We start from the raw sequence: 22,007 nt of genomic DNA on the forward strand, positions 1-22,007 counted from the left end.
TGTAGAATTACGCAAAACAGGCTGTGAATACGGCTGTTCATTCTTGATACGTACTAGCTGTATAGCCGCCATCTTGTTAAATAGCCTAATGAAAATTGAAAACAGCGCGCCGTTTTTAGCAAATGTTTTAGTACTGCCATGTACAGTTTTTTTCGGCTGTGGTGCTGCTCGCTGTATTTTCTAAGCACCAGATTTTAATCAGTAGGGGGAGACAAAACGCGTTATTGCACTAAGGACACGTCACTACACTAAAGCGGCCAGGCGGGGAACACAATTTGAGCAACAGCTAAGCGAGCCAATCAGAGCCGTACAATAATCACGGTTGATTGACGTCCAACCAATAAGGATGTACTATGTCGTGAATGAGGTGGGAATAGTGAGTTCGGTTGTTTGCAACTCATGATTTCACAGGAGCGGAGCTGGTAAGTGCAGCTAATTCAACATTAATAATGGAAACTATTTTGTAAAATAAATAGCAAGCATTTAACTAGGCCATTCTGCCGCTTGGGTATTTATTCCGAGTTATAACATTGCTCGGAAGATTTGTAGATCTGGACTGTATAGAAACTAAATGAGTAGCTTATCCTTGCTAGCAGTTTAGACTTCTGGAAGGTACAATCAATCACTGGAATAGATCAAGCACTCGAAATGTGTGATGTTGGAACTTGGATTCGGATTTCGGAACAGGGTTGTTTTGATTTGTTGCATTTTAAGTTAGTTTATTTAGCTGACTTACCTACAACGTGATCGTGGTATTGTAACTGTCAGTTGAAACAGCTCTCCGAGGATGGTCTCACCTGTAAAATAGCCATGCATTGGAATAAACGTTCTACTTCAAAGTTTGTTATATTTGATTTTATTAGATTTTTATGTACGCGAATGTGAATTGTTAATGGCCCTGCCTCAAATCTCTGCAGAACGTTCCAACCACAGGCGCTTCCTAGTTTTCTGACGCCACCTAATAGTGCGTGGCCTTATCTGGTTGGACTCCCAACCTTTGGAAGAATGGAAATTAGTTTCCACTTTAAAAATTAAATCGAGTATTTCTGCCTGACTATACATTGCTTGTTCTCTCACCAGGTAGTGAGGTGAGCTGTGTCCAACCCTGCCACAATGACAAAAATGGGCTTCCTGCGTTTGTCCTATGAGAAGCAAGACACGTTGCTGAAGCTGCTCATCCTTTCTATGGCTGCTATCCTCTGTGAGTACCTTCACTAATTATTTATAATTAACGTGTAAACAACAGCATTATTCGTTAAGTTATTGCTTCTCTGCAGCGTTCTCCACCAGACTGTTTTCCGTCTTGAGGTTTGAAAGCGTCATCCATGAGTTTGATCCGTAAGTAGCAAAAAAACAAAAAACATGATCTGACAGTCATACTTAAGTTATATTACGCTTGCCCATCACCTTCAGATATTTCAACTACCGGACCACCCGCTTTCTAACAGAAGAAGGATTTTACAACTTTCATAACTGGTTTGATGATAGAGCATGGTATCCATTAGGGAGGATCATCGGTGGCACCATTTATCCAGGTAGGAGTGAGAAAAATACAACATTTCCAAATGACGGAAGGTTTTCTTTAAACAATCACAAAAAGCTACCATGTTAACTCGCATGTATTTTCTCCCCCACTAGGACTGATGATCACCTCAGCTGCCTTGTACCACGTCTTACATTTTTTCCACATCACCATTGATATCCGCAATGTTTGTGTTTTTCTGGCTCCCTTGTTCTCCTCCTTCACAGCCATTGTCACCTATCACTTCACCAAGGAGTTGAAGGTAAGTTCTTATTAATCATAGGTTTGAATGTGAGTAAGATTGTTTTTGTAGGTGGGTAAGTATGGAGGAACAAAATTCAAAATAAATAAAGGACTAAATAAATAAATTAATAAATGACTAAAAGTGAACATAAAAACGGGTATTAAAAATATAATTAGAAAATTATATAAAAACATAAATTAATGGAAATAAAAACAACAACAAAATGTGTGTGTGTGTATATATACATAAATACATTTGTATTTAATTTTTTAATTATTTTTTTAAATATATTTTTATTTTCACTTTTAGTCATTTATTTATTCATTTATTTATTTTGAGTTTTGTCCATACTGCCAGGGTGAAATGTTATTCAAATGAGGGGGTGGTCCTACGCGTGTCTTGGGTTGGACTCCTCCATTGCAAACTGCCTTTTATTTGTCGAGTGAGCAGGTCAGCGAACAAGGAATTCTCGCCGACTTGAATTGAGAGCTCCAGCAATGGATGACTATCTTGTCCACTGTCACCTCCATTTGTCAAGCAACTCGTCGCAAGTTGGACAAGATAGTCGTCCATTGCAAGAGCTCTCCATGCAAGCCGGCAAGACTTCCTTGTTCGCTGACCCGCTCACTCGACCATTGAAAGGCAGTTTGCAACGGCAGAGTCCAACCCAAGACACGCTTAGGACCGCCCCCTCATTTGAATAATATTTCGTCCTGGCAGTATGGACCAAAACTAAGCAAAAATAAAAATGAATAAATAAATGATGATTTTTTTTTTATATATATATATATATACTTCAAAAATTAAATACAAATATATTTATTTATGTAAATGTATATTTAGCTGTTTTTTTTATTAAATTTTTGAATTATATTTTTTTATATCCGTTTTTATTTTCACTTTTAGTAATTTATGTATTTATTATATGTTTTAGTCCTCCATAGGTAAGTAGTACTAAAACAAAAAAAACCTTGGATGAATGGGGTTAATTCATGTTTTAGCACTGTAATATGATAATGTGTGTTTTTAGCTTAATGCTATAAATTATTGTCGCTCAAAGCCACGTTTCTTTTTAGGATGCTGGTGCTGGGCTCTTGGCTGCAGCCATGATTGCTGTGGTACCTGGTTACATTTCCCGTTCTGTTGCTGGCTCTTATGATAATGAAGGTATACATTACATGCATGCCTATATTTTAAATGTTACAAAAGCCCACATACCAAAGTGTTTTTTACCCTGTCTGCCCTACTTAGGTATTGCCATATTCTGCATGTTGTTGACGTACTACATGTGGATCAAGGCTGTAAAAACGGGATCTGTGTACTGGTCCTCTATATGTGCTCTGGCCTACTTCTATATGGTGAGCAGATACAATTACTTTTAAAAACTGTTGTGAAAATGTAAGTTTTATTTTGTGGATTACCAACTTGTTTTAGATAACATATAATTTATTTTATTATCAGCTTTTCAGCCTGTTTTCTGCTCTTCTCCTCACTCACCTTCATAACTAAAAATCTCAATTTAGCTTTGAACAAAGCTAAAGTTGCCTTAGCATTTTTTTTTAAGGAACATCACCCAACTTGAAGACTTTTTCGCACCCAGGTTTAACCTGTTTATATAATAGCTACTGTATATACAATAGAGACAGTCAGACCAATTTGTCCACTGAAGGAAATTGAACTGAGTAATAATGGAATGTAGTGTATGCTTTTAGTAGGGGTGTCAAAATTAGTGTGTTAATTTTGAGATAATTTAAAGTTCCTCTAATGCCACTCATTTTTTTGACGCGTGATTAATGACCGCCCCTTACTTGGGAAGCCTGTACTGGGGGAATTCCAGTCGCAACACAGCTGGACGTCAAAATTTAGCAGTAATAATAATGCATATATTTGTGGAGACTGGGGTCAAGTTGTATTTTACACTTTAAAAAAATACATTTTAAAGTTACTTCATGGTAAAGATTAGATATAAAATATGAAAAGAAAAATGCACTGAGCTGTCACCATCTTTCAAATGCAATTATGCCATCTAGTGGCAGAAATATGATCTCAACACAAATCAATATCACAGTTTTTTTTACAATACAGTACATATTTTTAATTTTAACTCAATTTTATGAATTGTTTTGAAATTACTGTCTCAATGACTAAAAGATGAAGCCATATTTCTATTAGGTAAAGTGTGAGTTAACTTGAAGTCATGCGATTAATTACGATTAAAAAAAATATATATATATATTCACCTGACACTCCTAGTTTTTAGCTGTTTACTCAACAAATTAGAACCCTGCAGAAAGACTTATTTACTATGCATATAGAGGAAAACTTTATTATTTTCAGCTATTCAATGTCCTGATAGGGTGATTGTTTTGATATTTGTGATTTCCTGCAGCTCTCTTGTCTATCCATCGTGTGTGTGTAGGTTTCCTCCTGGGGTGGCTATGTGTTCCTGATCAACCTGATCCCCCTCCACGTCCTGGTTCTGATGCTCACCGGACGGTTCTCTCACCGCATCTATGTAGCATACTGCACGGTCTACTGCCTGGGCACCATCCTATCCATGCAGATCTCCTTTGTTGGTTTTCAGGTAGGGTGTAAAACCTCTGCGTTATGGTTACTTTCACAGTTTCACTACACACTTCATTAGGTGCACCTGCACAGCACAATGATATCCAATCTAGGAACCATATCAGAATGTTTGAAATCTACTGGATTTATTAAGGATGGCCATGCAAGTATAGTGCAATACCAACCTTATTTGGAGGTATCAAATACTCGTGGAGGCTGCCGACTAGGGCTGGGTATCGATTCAGATTTCCAAAATCGATTCGATTCACATTGATTTTCATTTCAGTTAAGGATTTCATGCAGTACCAATTTTACTTTTATTTGGAAGACTTGCAAATAGTAGAAGCGTCTTTCTTTAACTTGGTGCATTAGTAAAAATATGAATATTTACATTTCTAATTGAATCCAATGCAGTTACATTAATCATTGAACATGACCTGATCAAAACAATAAATAATAATATAAATCAATTACAACTACAGTGCTATGTAAATAAAGTGGAAAAAACACTAACCCTAACCCAAATCATGACATTCACATTACTGTGAACGTTTTTTATGTTACGGTTCCAGTGGTTAATAAATAGATAAAAACAAATTTACATAAGAGACACAGTCATAGTGCATAATTATGCATCCACATTTTGTGTTATGTCCAATTTCTTACCTTACTTATTTTGGGGGGTATTTGTGTTCAGTCTTTTGCTTTTTCTTTCATTTAATGTACAGTTTAATTACTGCCGCATGCATGCACTCCGTTTAATAATGTAGTGGTAATGCACCAAAAGCACCTGCCAACCGCGATAAGAAAGAAGAAGAAGTCATACATTACCGCCAGTGGCCTCCTTCATAGCCATAGGTATCTATGCTAAAGAAGGGGGCGCTAATGAACCAAAAGTATTTGACAACCATCAAATGGAAGTAGAAGAAGTAATCGTAGTCTTGTGTAAGTTATAGTGTAGTATGACTTATTTACTATTTAGAGCAGGAAACAATCAGGATTCTACTTTTGGCTCCAATGTGACGCAGAATTTTAGTTAAGGTAAGCCATTTAAAACTACTGCAAAAAGAAACTATTTTCCATAGTACATCTGTCTAAACGTGTGTGTTTGCATGTGTGTATTTTTTCGAGAGGGAGACCCGCGATGCGATCTGCTTGCATTAAAACGCAGTCCATTTTTTAAGTTATATAGCAATCAGCAGCACGGAGCAGCTCATGCTTGAGCTGTTACCTTTCTTTGTAAGCACTAGGCTCATTTTACTCTGAATAACAGAAGGGCACATTTGAACAACACTCACATGAGGTTTTGAACAAGTACGTGCTCGCCTAGGGCACATTAATTTACCGGATATAGCCGTATTAAAAGTATCGATACATGGTTTTATGAATCGGTGTTGGGCTATGAAAAGCAATATCGATTCAATAGCGATATTTTAAACCCACCCCTGCTGCCGATACTAGCCACGATACTTCAAGCAAAAGAAATGTGACAGTAAGTCCTCGTTGGCAGTAGTTGGCACTATACTGCGGCAGTTTGACAAGGTGGCAAATCATCATCTGTGTTAGGAAGAAAGGACTTTGTTCCCTTTTTTTTTTTCCTTGTGTAAAATGACATTTTATGTACTATAGGTATCAGTGTGTACTCTGAGGGAATACTTGTACTGGTATCAATCTGAAAAAGAGTGGTATTGAACATTCCCACTATTTGTTTGGGCTGCTTGATTATGAAGAAAATATAAATCACGATTAATTTGGTAATAATAGAAATCACAATTAGGACAATCATTTGTTTTTTGGTACAAAACAAGAAATTTTGTATCTGTAATGTAAAAAATATTAAGACAAAGATGTTTTTTTTATTTTTTTTATTGTTTTTATTGTGGAGTGTAATAATTGTAATTGAATTTCGATTAATTGCACAGCCCAATTTATGTATTCATCTAATTCATCAACTCTAATGTTGCTAGTAAAATTGTGAAGGACCAAGTCAAATCCAATACTGTATTTCTGTCCTCTCCCATCTGCCAGCCGGTGCAGTCCTCAGAACACATGGCAGCCTTCGGTGTGTTTGGCTTGTGCCAGATTCATGCCTTTGTGGATTATCTACGCAGCAAACTCAACGTTCAGCAGTTTGAGGTGCTGTTCAAAAGCGTTATCTCCCTGGTGGGTTTCTTCTTGTTGTCCGTGGGTGCCGTTCTCATGCTAACAGGTAGGTCCAAAATCAGTAGGAGGTACAGGTGAAACCAAATGACTAAAGTCACTGTCCCTCACTATAATGTCCTGCCCCCAGGAAAGATATCCCCATGGACCGGTCGTTTCTACTCCCTGCTGGACCCTTCCTATGCCAAAAACAACATCCCCATTATCGCTTCGGTCTCTGAGCATCAGCCCACAACATGGTCCTCCTACTATTTTGACCTCCAGCTGCTGGTGTTTATGTTCCCAGGTAAGTGTTTTCACGGCATTTACAACATGGGTTTTAAAGTTCTCCGACGTCGGGACGAATTTCCGTCATTCAGAAAAATCAAGCCCACGTGTGTCTCACTGAGGATGCACGTAAGTAGTGATTGTTGGTTTTTCGATTGGCTTCCTTAAACAACTTTTAATTCCATCGCTTTATTTAAAAAGAAGACATGAACTCATTTTCTCCCAAAAACTTATAAATACGTTCTATTTTAAATGTGTGTCTGTGTCGTGGATAATGAAACAAAGAGGAAACCAACTATGGCAACCGGTGCACTTCACGAAAGACATGCGGGGGGGGGGGGATACCCAACTCGACATCAGTTTATACATAGTTTTGATACCTTCAGTGAGAATCTCCAAAGTGACTAATCATGAGAATAAAGTACATGCATTGAATAAGAAGGTGTGTCCAAACTTTTGGCCTGTACTGTAATTTAGATTCAGTTACTGGTTTGGTCGCTAACGTCAGAAAATAGGGAAGAATGTTGATCATTGTTTTCCAATGTAATAACAGAGGTTTTATTTTGATTCGACACAAAGATAATGAGTGTGCTTTTACAGACGACTATAGAAATGTGTGAATATTTACTGTTGAGAGGCAATTTGTAATTAAACATTGTCAATTAATTTGATGATCGATTAGTTGTCGATTTCATTGTTGCACCTCTACTCTCAGCACTTGTTTGTTTTCCTGACATGTCCTTTCCTTTCAACACAGTCGGTCTTTACTACTGCTTCAACAACTTGTCTGATGCAAGGATCTTCATCATCATGTATGGAGTGACCAGCATGTACTTCTCAGCTGTCATGGTAAATCTCGGAATGACTTGACTTACTTTTTGTTTCCAGAATAAAACCACGGCTCTTTGTCTTTCAGGTTCGTCTGATGTTGGTGTTGGCCCCTGTCATGTGCATTCTTTCTGGCATCGGCGTGTCCCAGGTGCTAACAACCTACATGAAGAACCTGGATGTCAGCAGGCCAGACAAGAAGAACAAGAAGCAGCAGGATTCCACCTACCCCATTAAAAATGAAGTAGGTTGAATTATTTTGTTGATAGTCTCAATTGTTACAGTAAGCCAATGATTACTGTAACAATTCACTTCAAAACGTCATCTTGTCCTGCTAGCATCAGTGGTGTTGATGAATGAATGGATAAATTGACTTAATAAGTGGTTCAGATCATGGCTGGGTGGATGTTATTCACTCCCAGCCATTTTCACTGAAGCAACCTCCTTCGCACCCGGCTGTTTTAGTGGATTTTGACTGATTTTGCTAGGCCCAAAGATTATTATGTTCTATTGCTATAAAAACATGGAACCAACCAAAAGAAAGATTTGAGTCTCTTCTTACATCAGGATAAAAAAAGGGTATTTGTATCTGTTTCCGTTTTGCAGCAATTAGCATTAGAATATAGCTAAGTTTCATCATTATTCCCATTCCTGTTAAAAACAATGGCAAAAAGAGCTTGTTGCAACATGGCCTTGGCTGACCTCTGCTACCACCTGGTGGCCATGTTTTACCATTGCTTTAGGTCACCTTTTCATGTCTTAAGATGCATCAAAGCCTTTTATATGATCTTGCATTTAAAAAAGAAAAACATTTTAAAAGACGTATAAAGACGTTTTTGGGAGTGAAGGACACATTATTACAAATGTATTTACATGTTTTTGGGTTTGAATGAGTTGCTATCAAGACGCCACCATGAGCACACAAGTGAAATGGTAAATAGCTGTTGTTGTCTTTGATAGGTTGCCTCTGGGATGATTCTGGTCATGGCCTTCTTCCTAATCACATACACCTTCCACTCCACCTGGGTGACAAGCGAAGCCTACTCCTCTCCCTCAATTGTCCTGTCTGCCCGTGGAGGGGATGGCAGCCGCATCATTTTTGATGACTTCAGAGAGGCCTACTACTGGCTTCGTCACAACACGCCAGAGGTCAGTCATATCCAAAACCGTAGAGGCGGACCATGAAATTCTGAGCTTGTGTCATTACAGAGCAAATGTGTGAATTGTAGACTTTTTGATTTCAGGATTCCAAAGTCATGTCATGGTGGGATTACGGCTACCAGATAACTGCCATGGCAAATCGAACCATTCTAGTGGACAACAACACGTGGAACAACACGCACATCTCCAGAGTTGGCCAGGTGAGCTCATTAAGCAGTAAGTGGTGCCAAGCTCATGAGAATCTCTCTGACCGGCTTCTTCTACTTTAGGCCATGGCGTCCACTGAGGAGAGAGCCTATGAGATTATGAGGGAGCTGGATGTCAGCTATGTCCTGGTCATCTTTGGAGGACTTACGGGTTATTCCTCAGATGGTATGTTACAACTACGGCAAAGTCAAGCATGCTTATGTGTATATTAGGGTTGTCACGAGGAAAATACTCAATACCATTTTCGATACCGCAGAGATAAAAGACAAATACAAACCCAATTCCCAAAAAGTTGGGACATTAAATGATTGCAATAATGTGGAAGTGCCAAATTTTAATATATTGTTCAGAATAGAACATGGATGACAGGTCATAAGTTTAAACTGAGAGGGTTTATCATTTTAAGGGAAAAATATGTTGATTGTAAATTTCATGGTGCCAACAAATCAAAAAACAAAAAAAAAGTTGGGACAGGTAGCAATAAGAGGCTGGAAAAGTCAATTGCACTTATTTTAAAAAACAAACAAAAAAACAACAAAAAACAGCTGGAAGACCAGTTACCACTAATGAGGTCCATTGGCAACTTGATTGGAGTCTAAAAAGAGCTTCTCGGAGTGGCAGTGTCTCTCAGAAGCGAAGATGGGTAGAGGATCACCAATTCCTCCAATTTTGCGCAGAAAGATAGTGGAGAAATATCAGAAAGGTGTTTACCAGTGAAAAATTGCAAAAAGGTTGAAGTAATCATAATCTACAGTGCATAACATCATCCAAAGAATCTGGAACAATCTCTGTGTGTAAGGGTCAAGGCCGAAAAATCCTACTGGACGCCCATGATCTTCGGGCCCTTAAATGGCACTGAACTGCAAACAGGAATGCTTACTGTAAGGGAAATCACAGAAAGGGCTCAGCAATACTTCCAGAAAATATCGGAGTGTGGCAAAGTGGAAACCTGTTTTGTGGTCAGACCAATCACGATTGGAAGTTGTTTGGGGAAAACTGGGGCGCTATATTATACTGACTAAAGAGGACAAGGACAACCCAAGTTGTTATCAGCCCTCGATTTATAAGCCTGCATCTGTGATGGTATAGGGTTGCACGAGTGCGTGTGGCATGGGCAGCTTCCACATCTCGAAAGGCATCGTCAATGCACAAAGGTATATTCCGATTGGAGAACAACATATGCTCCCATCCAGGCATCATCACTTTCACAGAAGATCTTGCATTTCTCAACACGATAATGCCAGACCACGTGCAGCACCAATTACAACATCATGGCTGCGTAGGAAAAGGATCCGTCTGGGTATTGAAACGGCCAGCCTGCAGTCCACTTCTTTCACTTCTAGAGCACATTTGGCGCATCATAAAGGGGAAGGTGCAACAAAGAGAACCCAAGACAGTTGAACAGTTCGAGAGACGCGTGTTAGACAAGAATGGGACAGCGTTCCTATTTCCCTAAACTTGAGAAACTTGTCTCCTCGATCCCCAGACGTTTGCAGATTGTTGTAAGAAGAAGAGGGGATGCCTCACAGTGGTGAAAATGGCCTTGTCCCAACTTTTTGGAGATTTGTGGACACCATGGAATTTAAAATCAACATAGTTTCCCCTTAAAATTATACATTTTCTCAGTTTAAACTTTTGACCTTAAAATGTGGCACTTCCACATAATTGCATTCAGTTTTTATTCACAATTTATATAGTGTCCCAACTTTTTGGGAATTGGGTTCGTACTTTAAAAATGCATAGAATTGTTTATTGTTAACATAATCGCAAATACATAAATAAATACAATTATTAACTAATTGAATCTTGGTTCTCATTGGAGCAACCCCCTTTAATACCAGCCGTTTTCCTGGATTTTGACTGATTTTGCAAGGCCCACAGAATATTGTGTTCTATTGCTACATAAACATACCAAAAGAAAGATTAGACTCTCTTCTTTCATCAGAAAAAATTAGTGTGTTTCTATCTTATTCCGTTCTTTAGTTATCAGCGTTAGAATATCTCAAGTTTTGTCAAAATTCCAATTCCTGAGAAAAAAACGTAGAAAAATAGCTTTTTGTCGAAAGCACAACATTGACTTTAACGCTACAAATTTTTTTATTTTTTGACAAACCTCTAAATAATATTTTCGTGCAATAAGGCAACATTCCAAAAAGTGCTTTTGATAATAAAATAACAGTTTATTGCACATAATGGCTAATAACAAAACAACATTCACTGAGCATAAAGCTAACTGCTGAAGCTGGCTAATGGCTAGTAACAAAGCAACAAGGCGTCTTGCTTTTTCTTGGCCACCAAGACTGGCTGGTTTTGGCCCTCCTGCCACCGCACTGGCCATACTTAGCATCTGTAAAACGTAGCTGAGCAAGCGAGGTCGTAGTGTGGACTCTCCTGGCTGCCGGAGGCTGCTTGTAGATTGTGCGCGGCGGACTCTGAAGGAACGCGCACCGTCTTATCGATACCATGACAAATTAGTATCGTATCCGGATACCACATGTAAGTATCGATACTTTCCAAAGTAGCGATTTTCCACTGAGCCGTTGTCAAGGATTGGTATTGGAGCCTTTGTTTAGTCCTAGTTTGGCTAAACGATTCTATTGACTGTCAATCACAAATGAAATGTTTGAGTTGTCACTCATTTCTTGTCACAAAGCAATAGAAAATATTTCATCTAGGATGTTTAATTGTGTCGACACAGATATCAACAAGTTTCTGTGGATGGTCCGCATCGGCGGCAGCACTGACACAGGCAAGCACATCAAGGAGCACGACTACTACACTCCCACGGGGGAGTTCCGGGTGGACCGCGAAGGCTCGCCCGTGCTGCTCAACTGCCTCATGTACAAGATGTGCTACTACCGCTTCGGCCAGGTCTACACTGAGGCCAGTAAGTAACACTTAGCCACGTCCTCACAGTTGGTCAGGATGAGGTTACGTTCAAGTGAGTTGGCCCCAAGGAAATTCGATTGAATATAAATACGAGCTGTTGGAAAGTCTCTTTGTTTGTTTTTTTATTTGTTTTTTTTTAAATAAAATAAAACTACTTCTCTTTACAGAGCGCCCACCAGGTTATGACAGAGTGAGGAATGCTGAAATTGGCAACAAAGATTTTGAACTGGATGTGTTGGAAGAGGCCTACACGACAGAACATTGGCTTGTTAGGATATACAAGGTAAGAATCTCCTTACTGCAAATGGCATCTGTCATTAATTTGGCACGTTGCCTTTCATCTTGACTTCAAGTTTTGCATGCATGGAATTCAATATTAAATAGAAAAATAATGTCCATTTTATATTCTTCACCTTTCTTAACTCGCTGAACTGAGTGTGGTTAAAGATGAAAGGCGATGACGCAACAAATCTATGATTTAAATTCAGTGTAAAATATTCATTAAAAAGAATTTAGTTCTAATTATTCCAATTCTGTGTCGCATGGGAAAAGCCAGGCAAAAACAATTTATAGCAGGCACTCATGAGGGATATGGATCATGTTATAGTCTGTTAGCACCCTCTATTGGGCGAAAGTGCATACAGCAGCTAAGTAGTTTGTTGTTTTTCACTTCCAAGCTGAATGCTAAATTTGAGGCTGAACACTCTGCATATTTGACAGTGCATGTTAAATGTTACAACAAATACTTTACACTGAATTTTGAATTCTTGAATTTTTGAAACTGAATATTGTACCCTGATTTTTCTTTTAATGGTTTTAGAAATGTGATGCTTTAAAAAAAATAATAATAATAATAATAATATTCATACTCCGATTGCACAGATATACTCACAGCCCAGAGCAAACAATTAGAATTCTGAGAGACGTGTCTTGCTGAATATTTATTTTACCTTGATGACTCTAATTTATAGGTTAAAGATCTGGACAACCGCGGCCTTTCAAGAACATAAACCGCCTGAAGACAACCAAACACCCTGTTTGCAGACAGCACTGAACACCTTCCCCTGTGGTCAGCAGATGAGCTGCTCAACAATACTTTTTTTATACAGATTGTTTTGGGGAAGAAAATTGCAACGAGATTTGTGTGGGTGTGTATGTGAGAGAATCTTTTTTTTTTTTTTATTGTTATAATAAAACGTCTCATAAGGAATCCAAGGGATGAGATTTCATATTACCCAGTTTGTTGTTGGGAAGCCTAATTTGATAAAGTGTCCAAAAGACAGCAGCGTTCCTTGGATTTTGTACAATGTGGTAAAAAAAAGCAGGATTAAACTTGGGAGGGAAAAAAATTGGTGTGCTTCATTTTTTTTCTGTCATTGGGAAGAGGTTTTTTTTGACACTCGTGACAGATATATCTTCGCAATTGTCAAAGGTAATTTGTTACCCCAAAGGGAAAAAATGAATTTAAAAAGCGAGATGACTAGACAGGCATTTTCTGTCCCCCAACAGAACATCCATTGCAGGTCAATCACACCAGTAAGAATGCCCATGTCCTTTTGCTGAAAGCTATGGTGTTACAGTACTACTACTTTTCTGGACGCTATTGGTGTTCTTTTGTGTTGTCTGAATTAGACATTTAAATGTGCAAAATTTCTATCACAAGGACATCAATTGTTGAGCAGAAGATGTTTACCTCCAAATGTTTCTTAGAGCAATCTGTAGAATCCTAAATAAGATGTTTAAATGCTTAAAGAAACTAGATATTTTTTCACTGTCCATTTTAAAAACCTACCATTACTTTCAGTAATATGAAAAAAAAAAATTCTACATCTTTTTTTTTTTGTATAAGCAGGTCTAGTAATGGACATGGCTAATTATATTCCATAGGTCACATTGCGCCTTTACAGGTGGCTGACGTTTCGCCACCATTGGTATACCTTTATTTGAAAAGGGACAGCACACAACACCACATTAACCAAAACAAAGTTAGGAAAGATGCTTGGTGCCAGGTTATAGCATAAAAATGCCACTAACCAATGTAGGAGCTGTGTACTAGTGCATCTCAAGCTGAAATACTCATTGCAAGTGTAGAGTATACCAAAATAAATTAAACCTTTTTTAAAAAGTCTGACAAAATTGCATTTATTTTAGTGAGTTACTGTAATTATTAAAAGAAAATAAAAAAACATGAAAGTTACTACAGTCACAGTTCATGAGTGGGTACGCACATATGTTAACATTTCACCAAACAATTACAATTCACTGGACAGAGAATACAATTAGTAGACCTTTAAGAAGGTTGACACCTTGTTTGGGTTCAGTCCCAAAATCTTAAAACACACACACACATATATATAATATAGTGTACAGTATAGCCAAACCATGTGCAATTGTGCATCATTACAGTTAAACTTTGACCTGGTCTGGCAGATCCTCCACGAGAGCAGAATTTTTTCTATAAACGTAAGCATTGAGATCATCCAGTTTGGCCAGCTCAGCCAGCGACGACACGCATGGGTCATGATCGAGCACGGTAGATGGCAGATGTAAAGATTTACGCTCGATGCGGCGGGAGCGGCGCACCGGCGTCAGAAACTTCAGATCGTTGATGTTGCTTTTTCGTCTCGACGTGCTCGTTTGGACCTCACCTTCGATTGTTTTCTTCACACTGCAACACAAAAGTCAAATCAAGTTTTGACATCTGGAGTTGAGCTTTTACACTTTGACATTCCAATGCGAGGTTACTGTCATGATAGGAGAGGACAGCTGACCTTTGCAAATACGGAGTCGTTTTTACACTGTATTTTACGACATAGGCGTTCTCCATCTGTGGCACGTCCTCCACGTCAGCATCATTACGTTTAACTTTCAACACTTTCTTTTTACTTTCTTTTTTTTCATTCTTCAACATCTCCTTGGCATCTTCCTTTACACATGCATCATCCTCCGTAGCTCCGTCCTCCTCTTCGGCGACGTTGCCCACGTCTGTGCTCTGCAGGAGTTCTGGGAACACAAATGGCAGTCGGAACTCACTCCCGAAACCAGATTTCCTTTCTTATTGCCAGTGTATTGTCATACAGGTAAATGTGGGTTTCTTTTTTAACTAAACAGCCGGCTCAAATTGATTTTTTTTTACAACCATTGTCTTAATTTTAAACCAGGAAAAACCCTGGTCGGATTTCAAAACTCTTCAATTGCGAGGTAACTTAAGATGGCAAAAGCCAAGGGAAAGTTATCACAGTCAACAAGTCATTTTCTGACAAATGTGACTCTTTGGTTTTGCCTATTACCACCATTCATTAAGTTCATTGCATTTCATATATCTTCTGTTTCAATATTCAGAAGTGCACAGTACTTCAGTGTAGTGCTATCACAATTGAATATTTTTAGAATCGATTAAAAGGATTCATTTGAATTTTGCATTAAAGTTATTACAAAAGCATTGTTTCCCTAATTACTGTTTATTAACCAGTGATTGGTGTTTTTCATACTTTGTATTCATATAGTGATTAAAAAAAGGGGGGACTGATGTACTATGTTACCGGTTTGGTCATTGTTTTCTAAAGTACAAACAGATGTTTGCAAATGCCTTATTTTGATCTAACACAAAAATCTGTGAACAATTACTGTTGATATGCTGAAATCAGAGGATTTGGACAATTTTAAATTTGAAGAATAGCTCCAAATGATGACTAGATGACTAATAGTTGATTACACGATTAATTTTGACAGCTCCAGTACAAGAAAGTTACAATTTAATTCTATTAAAATAACTAGTTTTTCACACATATTTGGAATAATTTGTGCTTTTGCGGAGTGTTATCTTACCTGTGGGTATGTGTTCCCACACCATTTGTGTGAATATTCATTATTTGAAGGAAAAACACTCCCAAAGTTGATGCTAACTTCTCGTTAGCATTTGAATGGGATCCTCACTTTGCTTTTAGCATTAGCGCTAGGCTAGTGATGTTTTAAAAACAAAGCATGTTTTGTATTTAAATATACAGTGGATGTAATTCTTATTGTCGTGTGTTTAGTTTTACAGTTAAGCTTAAAGGACACTTAAGGACAACAGAATAACCAGAATAACATACGCTACGGCTACACACTTGCTAGTTGCTAATGCTACGCAAGCAAAGTGGTGCATTCCGGCTACTTTCCCAGCGTCAGAAACTTTGGGTTTCTTTGATTATAACGTTTTAAGGGGAAAATAATCAACCGATTGTTTTGGCAGATGTTTGAAGGGCAAGTCAATATTTCTTTAGTCTCATTATCTTTGCCGTTTCAATATTCAGAAGTGTACACTTCTTCAGTGTGCTGACCAGAGTTGGCGTGAGCAAATAAAACCCCCGTCTTTGTTGCATCATAATTAGGCCCAGCATGCTGCTGACTCTTGGAAAGGGTAAGAGAAAACTCATTCACTGCCATTGACGTCAAAAATTTATTTGAACTATTTATATTAGTTTCAATTTTTTTTCTACTTTTGTTAACACAAGTATGAAAACCTAAAAAAAAATATTGTACATTTAGAACATATACATTTGTGATTAATCTTGAGTTAACTAGTGAAGTCATGTGATTAATTACAATTAAAAATTGTAATCGCCTGATGCCCCTAATTTAAAAAGAAAAAGAAGAAAAGATTATTAAAAATTAGGGGTGTCAGACGATTAAATGTTTTAATTGTAATTAATCGCATGACTTCAATAGTTAACTCACGATTAATTACAAATCTGTTCTAAATGTACTTTTTTTTTTTTCAGGTTTTCATACGCTTGTTAAAAGTGGAAAAAAATGTGAAACTAATAGAAATAGTTCAAATGAATTGTTGACGTTTATAGCCGTCAATGGCAGTGAATGAGTCAAGTACGATAGCGACATAAGTTCAATCTGTGCACAAGACACAACATGTAACAGTATCATTTATGCACTTTGCAGTAGTAGTAAAATCAGTTGCAGTCATTTCGATTAGACTTTCCACCAACGGCTAAATTGGATTGTCTTAAATTCTGCATTTTATGCACATTATATAAACAGCTGTAATACTTTCATTTGCAGAGCTACAAAATTTAATTAAGTATATCTCAGCACCATTGTAAACGATAATCAAAACGTGGTTTTACACTCTAAAACTAAACTCACCATCCTGGTATTTTGAAGGTGTCTGCATGGCATCCAGCACTTCGCACAGGTTAAGAACAACCTAAAAATACAACAATCCTTTCAGTATTAAGCACAACAAATCGTAATTCAATGGTATTCGTTGAAACACCTCACATTATCAAATCCATCCTGCACAACAGGCAAATCCAAATCAGTGTTTTCTGGAAGGTTGAAACTTGTGTTCATTATCCCTGGACTCTGCAGCTGCACACTGGCGAAGGCTTCCTGTCCTTCTGGGTAAGGAGCAGAAGCAGCGAGGTCCAGACCGGGTTCTGCTTCATGTTGCTGGCCCTCCACATGAGACTGGGATTTCACACTGGCTTTGGGATTTACGGATGCCGACATTTTTGTTTGTGGGCGTGTGCTTGTTATGGCGGGTCTCTTGAGAGTCTTGCCTTTGGAAGCCATCCACTCTGCTAATTTTGCCCTGCGGGGAGAAATGAAGTACTGAGCATGCATGATGGATGAATGTCAAGAAAAATCACACAGGATGTAAAAATAAATACAGTAGAGGATTAGGGCGAGTGAAGAGGGGGAGGTAAAAAAGAAGAAAATTCCAACTTCAGTCAGAATTCTGACTTTATTCGTGCTTCTATTATTCTCATTTTAAAGTCAGAATTCTGATATTAAAGTGAGAATTCTCACTTAAAGTCAGAATTCTGACTGAAAAAAGTGGATTTGCACTTAAAGTCAGAATTCTGACTTTAAGTGCAAATTCACTTAAATTCTGACTTTAATCCAGAATTATTATTATTATTATTCTGAGATTAAAGTCTGAATTCTAAGATTAAATTCACAATTCTGAGATTGAAGTCAGAATTCCGACTTCAATCAGAATTCTGACTTTATTAGTGCTTCTATTTCTCATTCTAAAGTCAGAAATCTGATATTAAAGAGAGAATTTTCACTTAGTCAGAATTCTGACTAATTTTAGAATTCTGACATTATTCTCAGAATTCTTTCAAGTCAGAATTCTGAGAATAAAGTGAGAATTCTGATTTAGAAGTGAGAATTCTGACTTTAATATCAGAATTCTGACTATGAAGAATTCTGAGAATGTCAGAATTCTGTGAATAAAGTGAATTCGCACTTAAAGTTAGAATTCTGAGATTAAATTCACAATTCTGACTAAGTGAAAATTCTCACTTTAAAATCAGATTTCTGACTTTAGAATGAGAATAATAGAAGCACTAAAAAGTCAGAATTTTCACTTAAAGTCAGAATTCTGACTTCAATCTCAGAATTGTGAATTTAATCTTAGAATTCTGATTTTAATCTCAGAATAATAATAATAATTTTGGGATTAAAGTCAGAATTCTGACTTTAAGTGAGAATTCTCACTTTATTCACAGAATTCTGACTTTAAAGTGAGAATCCTGCCAAACTTTTTTTCTCCCTCTTCACTGGCCCTAATCCTTTTCCGAAAATAAGACTTTCACCTTCTTTCCTCGGTGGTTTCAGTGGACCTGTACAGGCTGAGGGTGCTTGTTACAGGAGGCTTCTTGACCTTCTTATCAGTTAGCGCAACCTTTGGCTTGGTGGCTGTCACTGTGGCGTTCCTTAACGTCTTTGGGTCAGGTCTGGAGGTCTGAGGGCGAGCAGGGCGAGGCCCCGGAAGACGGCCGGTGGCCGCAGGTTTGGACACTTGCGCACGTGCATCCAACACCGATTTGGACCTTGGTGGGACAGGTTTTTGCAGGACACGCCGTGGGACATCACTAACAGACTTTGACCTGCTTTTTGTCAAATTCCCAACCGTTTGGCTTTCCGGTTTAGTTGCTGCTGTCGCACTTGACTTCCAAATGGATCCAATTTTGGACTCTACAATTCTACCTTTGTACATGCCGGGGACAACTTTGGATGAAGCCGCCACAGCGGGTGCCCTTGGGGTATCTGTAACAACTTTTCCGTATTTCACTGACTGTTCAGTGAGAACGGCCTGGTTACGTGCTTGTCGCCGTTTGACTTCACCGACAGCACCTCCATTCGCATCTTTCTGCGTGGACTTGCTTTGTTTCACAACCTCACCAGACGACGCGGACTTTGTATCTTGTATTTTACTGGCGCCATTTCTTCCCAGCATCTCCTGCTTCTTATTGCTTTTAAATTGGACCGATGATGTTGATTTTGAAAAGTCTCTTCTGATGAAAGACTTGATTCCATCTGCAGGCTCAGAATTCTCCTTGTTTGCCTGCAACAATTCAAAACAAACAGTCATTTTCGAAATTCTGAAGCTTAAAGCAGACTGTTTCCATTCCCCTCCACAAATTTTTGTGTCAGAGTTCCCAATTCCAGTTTAAATAAGTTTAATGAATTTGCAAATGCCAATTTCTTTGCAACATGTCCGTTAGCACAAAAACTAACATTAGCTCTTTTATTATCAGGGCAAAGCCATGTCTAACAAAACTGAGTTTAGGTGCTTCATGTGTACTTTGCCACCATCTCGTTGGCAATAAATCAACCCATTAAGTTCTTTACAATTAGGGCTGCTCGATTATGGAAAATATAGCAATCATTTTGGCATTAAGCGAAATCACGATTAAAACGATTATTTTAGGGTACAAAACAAGATGTTTAAGCATTTAAAAATATTAAGAACAATTCTACCAAAAATAGAAACACTATAATTATGTAAGTTCCTTTGGACCAAACAGAATTTCGAATAATATACATTAATTTTTCTATGTTGGCAAAAAACTTGCCAAGTTGGAGTGCAGCATGTGCATTATGCAGTAGGACGATTATTAATTTTTTGGGGTACAAAGCAAGAAAATGCTTAAAAAATATATTAAGAGAAATAAAATTCTTTGAAACACTATAATTATGAAAGTTCCTTTTGGATTAAACTAAATACATTTAATTAGTTATGTGTGTATATATATATATATATATATATATATATATTTTTTTTTTTTTTTGAAAGGTGCAAATGTATGTATTATTTAAACAACTAAAAAATTTGTATTAATCTTTTTTTTTTTTTTTTACGACTATGCTCATTTTGTAATTGTGGAGTATAATAATTTAAATTGTGATTTAATTTCTATTAATTGCACAGCCTTAATGCCCATTTTTAATTTACATGAATATTTCAAGTGGCACATTACCGATATGGATACAATCTCTCATATAGTATGTTGGACCCTGTATATTCACAGTTAGGTGAATTTGCAAATGCCAATTACTTTGGAATGTCTGTTAGCACATAAACTCACGATAACCGTTTTTAAACCATCTCAGGGGACGGCCATTTTGCTGTCGACTGAAGATGACCTCACAGTTGCACAAGGCTCAGGTAACAACCAATCACGGTTCACCTTCTGAAGCGGAGCCGTGATCGGTCGTTATCTGAGCCCCAAGCAAATGTGATGGAAGTTGGTGAAGCGAGGCAGGAACCACGCCTAGTCCGTCGATTGACCAATCACGGCAAAATAGCATCAGAGAGTTGTCAGTCCCGGCAATATATGCTCTGCTTTTAATCTCTTTGATTAAATGTTACTCCCAGTAAAATTACTCTTAAAACGTACTTTTCTGTTGGCTGGGGTTTTTCTTGAAATAGCAGTGTTGCTCATGGTGCAGCCGCAACCTCGAGATATTCCACGTGTTTGTCCTAGAACATAACATTAAGGCATTCAAACAATCACAGCAACAAAAATCCACTCAACTCAATTTAATACATCGGATCCAATCCATATTATCCATATTAGGCAGTGGATATTTTGCCGGACCAAGTCATGCACTGCCTAGTTTCACCCATTTCTGTGTCTTTCCACTAAGTTTTTATTTTGTTTTGTCACCTTAAATGTGCTGTTATCGGCATTTCCAGCCTTGCTCTAAACATAAACCTTTGGGTACAGTTATCAGGCAGAAGGACACACTTTTGAAATGCAGTAATCGCGTCTTCTACAGCTTTAAAATGTGGAAAATTCAAAACCACTCGTTTACAAATCTCGACTGGCTGCAAGAAATTAAAGTTTAAAAAGAAAATAACAACAGTATGCCACGAGCTGGTAACTCACTGGCGCAGAATTCGTACTTGTACTGGTAGTTCTCGCGCGATTCACGGCAAAATAGCGATAGATGGTGAGTTGCCGGTCACGCCAAAATATCCAATTCGCAAACTTTCAGGAGCATTAAAGCATTGAATTTAGAGCGTTCAAGATGTTAAAAAGAAAGAATGGAGTCGTTCAACTCAGTAAAGCTTTGATGTTATGCATTATTTGATAAACTGTTACCCGGCGTGTTACCCCTTTGCTCGGGCGTTAAACCATTCTGGATTTTAGCTGTTGCTGTCCACAATTTGTTTGCGTTAGCGGTGCATAGCATCGTTTAAACATTTACATCAGTCAATATACGATTTAAAACAACTTACCCTTCGGTTGAGCTTATGTTGTAAACTGAAACAGTTCACTAACGCAACAAAACCAGCCACTGGACTTGAATTGAATCAAACGGATTCATTTGACTTGCCGCTGCTGCTCTCTTATTGGTTAGGGCGCTCTCGCGAGGCGTCACAACAACCAATAGGATGAATCAAAACAAGGCTCGAGGTTGGAGAACAGTCGGGTTTGAATTATTTTGAAACTAAATATCATTCCACGATTACCGGTTACAAATGCTGTTCTAAGTGTTTTTTTTTCTTTCTATAAGGGCTTAAAAAAAAATATATATATATATATATATATATATCAACAACAAAAAAATCTATCTAAGGACAGAAGCTAACAAAGCTGAACTGATATTTACTGAATACATTTATTTTTAAGTGTAATTTTATTTTTTGATTTCTTAATTTTCTTGAATGGATTAAAAGAAGCCAATTATTGTATTGGACTTTGGGGGTGGTTGCCATGGGAACGGTTATTTTCATATAATATTCATATATTTTCAGATCTTTACGTATGATACATTTTGATGCCATTAAAGAACCAACAACAACAAATCACACCCAGTGGTGGACATTAACAAAGTAAATATACTCGAGTGCTGAATAAATACACA

At 37.8% G+C, this 22,007-nt stretch overlaps 2 protein-coding genes across 2 annotated transcripts; one reads left to right on the plus strand and one right to left on the minus strand.

The window, feature by feature from the left end:
• Window positions 1–293: 293 nt before the first annotated feature.
• stt3a (STT3 oligosaccharyltransferase complex catalytic subunit A) lies at window positions 294–14,040 on the plus strand. The gene is made up of 18 exons (XM_086098549.1): window positions 294–422; window positions 1,081–1,201; window positions 1,278–1,338; window positions 1,414–1,535; window positions 1,639–1,784; window positions 2,843–2,933; window positions 3,018–3,124; window positions 4,186–4,350; window positions 6,360–6,540; window positions 6,622–6,777; window positions 7,516–7,607; window positions 7,675–7,830; window positions 8,547–8,735; window positions 8,831–8,947; window positions 9,017–9,119; window positions 11,653–11,841; window positions 12,011–12,126; window positions 12,815–14,040. Exons 2-18 carry the CDS (start codon window positions 1,114–1,116, stop codon window positions 12,851–12,853), a joined length of 2,118 nt encoding a protein of 705 aa, XP_085954675.1. The 5' UTR covers window positions 294–422; window positions 1,081–1,113; the 3' UTR covers window positions 12,854–14,040.
• On the minus strand, window positions 13,885–21,511 carry LOC147160425 (uncharacterized). The gene is made up of 7 exons (XM_086098550.1): window positions 21,379–21,511; window positions 20,534–20,616; window positions 18,446–19,197; window positions 17,121–17,433; window positions 16,986–17,046; window positions 14,615–14,846; window positions 13,885–14,511 (listed from the first exon to the last, which is right to left on the minus strand). Exons 2-7 carry the CDS (start codon window positions 20,576–20,578, stop codon window positions 14,250–14,252), a joined length of 1,665 nt encoding a protein of 554 aa, XP_085954676.1. The 5' UTR covers window positions 20,579–20,616; window positions 21,379–21,511; the 3' UTR covers window positions 13,885–14,249.
• Window positions 21,512–22,007: the final 496 nt, after the last annotated feature.

Source organism: Leptonotus elevatus, chromosome 16, assembly GCF_054856555.1.
Source record: "Leptonotus elevatus isolate MCC_2025b chromosome 16, RoL_Lele_1.0, whole genome shotgun sequence".
Classification (NCBI taxonomy): domain Eukaryota; kingdom Metazoa; phylum Chordata; class Actinopteri; order Syngnathiformes; family Syngnathidae; genus Leptonotus; species Leptonotus elevatus.

What these genes read in the sequence shown, in the direction of transcription:
- stt3a (XM_086098549.1), top strand. Translation starts at nt 1,114, where the DNA reads ATGACAAAAATGGGCTTCCTGCGTTTGTCCTATGAGAAGCAAGACACG. An exon ending in CGGTGGCACCATTTATCCAG is followed by an intron (nt 1,536 to 1,638) that starts GTAGGAGTGAGA and finishes CTCCCCCACTAG; the next exon opens with GACTGATGATCACCTCAGCT. An exon ending in GGCTTGTTAGGATATACAAG is followed by an intron (nt 12,127 to 12,814) that starts GTAAGAATCTCC and finishes TCTAATTTATAG; the next exon opens with GTTAAAGATCTGGACAACCG.
- LOC147160425 (XM_086098550.1), bottom strand. Translation starts at nt 20,578, where the DNA reads ATGAGCAACACTGCTATTTCAAGAAAAACCCCAGCCAACAGAAAA. An exon ending in TGCAGGATGGATTTGATAAT is followed by an intron (nt 17,047 to 17,120) that starts GTGAGGTGTTTC and finishes TTGTATTTTTAG; the next exon opens with GTTGTTCTTAACCTGTGCGA. An exon ending in ACCTTCAAAATACCAGGATG is followed by an intron (nt 14,847 to 16,985) that starts GTGAGTTTAGTT and finishes TTGTGTTCCCAG; the next exon opens with AACTCCTGCAGAGCACAGAC.